This window comes from Asparagus officinalis, chromosome 2 (assembly GCF_001876935.1).
Source record: "Asparagus officinalis chromosome 2, Aspof.V1, whole genome shotgun sequence".
NCBI classification, from domain to species: domain Eukaryota; kingdom Viridiplantae; phylum Streptophyta; class Magnoliopsida; order Asparagales; family Asparagaceae; genus Asparagus; species Asparagus officinalis.
Window position 1 is genome coordinate 9,049,882 of NC_033795.1, and position 4,760 is coordinate 9,054,641.

The 4,760-nt window shown below is 39.6% G+C and overlaps 2 protein-coding genes and 1 long non-coding RNA gene across 6 annotated transcripts in view; 2 read left to right on the forward strand and 1 right to left on the reverse strand.

Moving 5' to 3' along the window:
• Positions 1–4,760, forward strand: part of LOC109830796 (ankyrin repeat-containing protein At5g02620-like) — a 16,161-nt gene that overhangs the window by 9,368 nt on the left and 2,033 nt on the right. The window lies entirely within an intron of this gene.
• On the forward strand, positions 7–1,195 carry LOC109830162. The gene is made up of 3 exons (XR_002244215.1): positions 7–163; positions 339–773; positions 923–1,195. It is a non-coding gene; the product is annotated as an uncharacterized LOC109830162 (long non-coding RNA).
• On the reverse strand, positions 1,596–4,562 carry LOC109830161 (AT-hook motif nuclear-localized protein 10-like). Of its 4 annotated transcripts, XM_020397333.1 has the most exons (6): positions 4,034–4,562; positions 3,955–3,964; positions 3,846–3,882; positions 2,607–2,675; positions 2,064–2,218; positions 1,596–1,922 (listed from the first exon to the last, which is right to left on the reverse strand). In XM_020397333.1, the coding sequence occupies exons 1-6, from the start codon at positions 4,045–4,047 to the stop codon at positions 1,743–1,745; spliced, it is 465 nt and encodes a 154-aa protein (XP_020252922.1). In that variant the 5' UTR covers positions 4,048–4,562; the 3' UTR covers positions 1,596–1,742. The 4 variants fall into 4 exon arrangements, with proteins under 4 accessions (XP_020252922.1, XP_020252923.1, XP_020252925.1 ...); XM_020397334.1 differs by lacking the exon at positions 4,034–4,562 and having other exon boundaries at positions 2,064–2,164; positions 3,955–4,029; XM_020397336.1 differs by lacking the exons at positions 2,607–2,675; positions 4,034–4,562 and having other exon boundaries at positions 2,064–2,164; positions 3,955–4,029.

The following is a 4,760-nucleotide window of genomic DNA, read 5'->3' on the forward strand; positions in this document are numbered from 1 at the left end:
TCGACGACGAGTTCCTCCCTCCTCTCCGAGCTTCCCCGCTGTCGACGCTGACCCCGACGCCGAGCTCCTTCCCCGTGCTTCTCCCTCGTTGAAGACCGAGCTCCTCCTTCGACGCCGACGCTGAGCTCCTCCCTCGTCGATGCATTTGAGCAAATATTCAGAGGTATAATTTCCAAACTACTTCGTAGTTAATCGATCTGTAGATGCATAAGTGGACGTTATATTCCTTATTCAGATTGTTAATCATGTTTTCCCTTCATTGGAGATGTTGGTTCTTGTACACTAGCTATCCAGGATTAGATAATTTCCTTTGTAATATCATTTATACTTGTTTCCAGGCCGAGCTCCTCCCCCGTCTACGCCGGACTCTCTCTTCGAATTATTGATGGCGATCTCTCCAACACCCAGCCTCGACAATCTCTTCGAAAATCAAAGTGTTTCACTCCAAAGAACCAATCTTTCTGAAAATTTTTCTGAGGTAAGCCATCGGTCTTAAAACGTCGGATTATTGCTAATTCTGTGATTATTAGCTGTGATTGAATTTTCTGAATAATTATCATGTTCTTTGGAATTATTAGCTGTGATTGAATTTAATTCTTTTGGTTGAGGATAAAATTTGAAGAAGATTATTTAATGCATGACATGAATATCACTAGTATATTGATTATTGCTACCTCATTGCCAATGTTTCACGGCTACGAGAACACCTGGTTGTAACTTTGGAGCATGTCAGAGCATTTTTGGAGCCTGTTGCGTGTTCGAACAACTCCTTGGTGAGCATTTTTGCAATTGCACTCGTACACTTATATTTTGAAATAAAGCTGCAGTAAACCAAAATATTGCCTTAATGTGAAACTCTGATTACTCTATTTTTTGATGAACTGCCATTATCTCGTAATGCCTTGTTATATATCCCTTGTAGGATGACGAGTCAACCAGCTGAAGTTTCCCCCAGGTTGTTGGAGCACAGGTTGCTGGAGCATAATGTTATTTAAGCATTTAAGTATCTTGGATCTCAGTCTACATGTATCGACAATAACTTTGGTTGTAACTTTTTTTTGTTTTGAAACATGAAAATGACTCTAATTTGTGAGAACACCTGATTGTAACTTTGGATGATGTAACCTGGTGTTAGAAATCTCTGCTAGTTTCTTCTAAATGTGTTTATGGTGAAATTGTTTAATGTGTGTATTCATGAAGTGTTTGCATCTGTGGCTATTTTGGGATCTTGTATATACGTATTATGTGTGCTTGTAATTCTTGATGAAAGGAGATGTTCATGGACGGCAATGAATTATAAATGTGACCGTCCGAGAGTAGAAATTTATCAAGTGAGAAGAGAACAAATGTTCTCATGAGTACACTTTGCTTCTACCTGATTAGGTTGAGGATAGTCAACTAGAAAGCTAATCAAACAACGAACAACATCATTCACTGATGAAGAGGATGCTTCTCCTACTACACTCTTATCAACATGGCTGATGCACATAGAGCTAGTGATTGCTGGCAAACATAATTTTACTAATCTTTTTGTATATATGGAATGCAAACTTGAGCTATTGGAAACTTTGTACTACTAAACTTTGGACAGTATCAAATGTCATAAGAATGAACTCTGATATTATGATGTAACAAAGAAGAATTTTTCACACACAAAAAACTCATGTACAGAGAATTTACAATTTGCATTGAAAGATGCCTTTACTATCCCTCCAACAATTGATTATATAAAAGATCTACTACTATATGCGATCATACACGGGCTCCTTTTTTTTCCTTCCTACTTTCTCCTTTGCTCCTGAGGCACTCAAGGGAAAATCTAGCTGGTTCCTTGAATGGTTGACCACACTTGTTAGCTTCAATTTTTTTGCTCCCATCAATGGCTCCTGATGACAATCAGAGGCGAAACTGCCAATGATCACCTGCAGAGAGAAATATTTTCCAAGTTAACATTAGCGCGAGATACACAATGCTGATAGAGAGAGATAAATGGTATGATAATATTCGCAGAAATCTGATAAGAAATTGAAAGCATATAATGAGATACTTGAAAGGAGACAGACCTGAACAGAGGAGGCAACAATGAGAAGGCCGCTCAGACGACCTCCAAAGACCTTGCCATTAGGTCCTGCTAGCATGATAGTTAGCCCATCAATTTTGCTGCCTGGACCAATGCTCTTTGTCAATAGGCCAGAGATTGACAGTATCTCAAAGCGGCCTTGTATATAAAACAGAAGAAGTTTCCTTTGATATATGTTTGAGATTGAGTGCACATAATATGTGAACTATCATTAAAATATTATGTCAAGGTCTGGAGAAGATCCGATAGTGATGTGTACATGAGTAAACCACAAAGGACTCGAGATACACACTTCCCATTTAAAGCTCACAAGCATACATTGAGCATCAAAGTTTAGACTCTAGTAGTCTAGACAACTATATATAAGATAACATCGCCCCAGTACTCAACTTGAAAAAGAATAAGGATTTTTAAGGCAAGAAAATTTGGAAAGGTGTACATAGTGATACTGCAATTGGATAAAATTTTCAGGGGATCCTGAAAGGAAGCAAGAACTTGTATATATATGTTACAAAAAAAAATTTACCTCGTGAGTTGTCATTCCACCTAAGCTTGTCGCCCAAACAAGTGCATATTGAGATACTGTTCTTCTTGTCTGTTTAATTAGATTACATACAACCCCATAAAACTACTAAATTGACAAAAAAAATTAATCCGTTTTCCAATTCGCAGATAATTTATTTACTTTAACTAGAAAGAACCTTTTAAAGCAATCTGGCTAACATCATTCCATAGGTACCAAGGAAGTCTAAAACAATCTATTTCTGGAGCACTCACGTAGAAAACGGCAATAGCTAAATAATAAATATCCCAGAAGATACACAAATTGATTAGTATTTTCCACGTGCATGTGTCCATCACTTGAGACATGGTTACTGCAAAGGGATACGTTACATTTGCCTTAAGAGTGAGTTATCAGCTGATTATAAAAAATTGCATCTTGAATAAACAAAAACCCCTTCTAAGTATTATATAAGAAACATTAGCAACTGGAACTAATCTTATATAAAACATTGGTTATCAGCTTTCACCTTTACTTTCTCATTGGGATAGAACATGTTTGTGTAAGCAATGAGTTTTTGCACAAGATGACTGAAAATTTCATGCGCTGTGTGTAATAAATTTCTTTCCCAATTTCATGGATCCTTTGAGTGACAATAGACTTTGGTTTCTTTTCCCCGTGTTTTTGTACAAAAGAAATTTGCAAAATGGACTGAACACTTTTGTGCTTATTTAAGTTAAAAGAAACTTTTCCATTAAAAAAAGTTAAAAGAAACTTTCCTATTCATTGTTCATGTTGTATCTGATGATTTACTAACTTAGATATTTATCCGCATCCAACATAAAGTCATAATCACATTAGAAAATGACAGCATCCTGTGCAACCCCCTAAAACTTCTAAAACTAAAAAATTACTGACAGTTCGTCCGAGACTGTAAAAGTTGACTAAATTTTAAATCTCATTAAGGTTTGCAGTGAAACTTATTTCTTTAACCAGAAAGAAACTTCTAGAGCAATCTCACTAACATGATTGCGTACATATCAAATGAAGTCCAAAGAACCTATTTCTGGAGCACTCACCTCGAACTCGCCAAATAAACAAATAGAAAAAGAATCCTTCACGATATCACAAAAGGATTTATTCTTTCCAAGTTCATGTGACCATGACATGAGAGTAGAGATGTGATTACTGTAAAGCGATTCATCGTATTTACTCGATTCAATATACATTTGACAAATACAAAAAGGGGTTGCGCATACATACCTGGCATCTCCAATGAAGGGAAAACATGATTAACAATCTGAATAAGGAATATAACGTCCACTTATGCATCTACAGATCGATTAACTACGAAGTAGTTTGGAAATTATACCTCTGAATATTTGCTCAAATGCATCGACGAGGGAGGAGCTCAGCGTCGGCGTCGAAGGAGGAGCTCGGTCTTCAAATATTTGCTCAAATGCATCGACGAGGGAGGAGCTCAGCGTCGGCGTCGAAGGAGGAGCTCGGTCTTCAATGAGGGAGAAGCACGGGGGAGGAGCTCGGCGTCGGGGTCAGCGTCGACAGCGGGGAAGCTCGGAGAGGAGGGAGGAACTCGTCGTCGATGAGGGAGGAGCTCAACGTCGGCGTCGAGGGAGGAGCTCGATCTTCGACGATGGAGGAGCACGGGGGAGGAGCTCGGCGTCGGGATCAGCGTCGAAGTCGACAGCGGGGGAGTTTTACGATGAGGGAGGAGCTCGGCGTCGACAGCAGGAGGAGCTCGGTCATCAACGGGGGGATGTGAAATTGGGGATATGGGTGTAGATCACGGGGGAGGTCTTGACAGCGAGAGGTGGGAGGAGGAGGGGGCGTCGGTGTTCGACGTGTCAATGACGTCATCGGCATCGGCGTCGACAGAGGAAGGAGGAGGGAGAGTATTCGGCATGGGAGAGGGACGATGGGAGGAGGGGATCTGGGTGTTAATTACGGGGAAGGGTTTTTGAGGTCATTGACAGCTGTTCTACGCTAATCTCAAGTGGAGGGCTCATTTGCAAAATTCCCTCTGATTTCTTACATCCACTGAAATCAGATCTGTGGCTGAGATCTGACCACATCAGCTCCATAGGAGGAAATCCCCTCCTATGTCAATGACCTCCATTAATCTCATATATATATATATATATATATATATAGATAGAG

Coding starts and splice junctions, on each gene's coding strand:
- LOC109830161 (XM_020397333.1), bottom strand. Junction 2,676..3,845: donor CCCTTCATTGGAGATGCCAG/GTATGTATGCGC, acceptor CTAATTAAACAG/ACAAGAAGAACAGTATCTCA. Junction 2,219..2,606: donor GTGGAATGACAACTCACGAG/GTAAATTTTTTT, acceptor TTTATATACAAG/GCCGCTTTGAGATACTGTCA.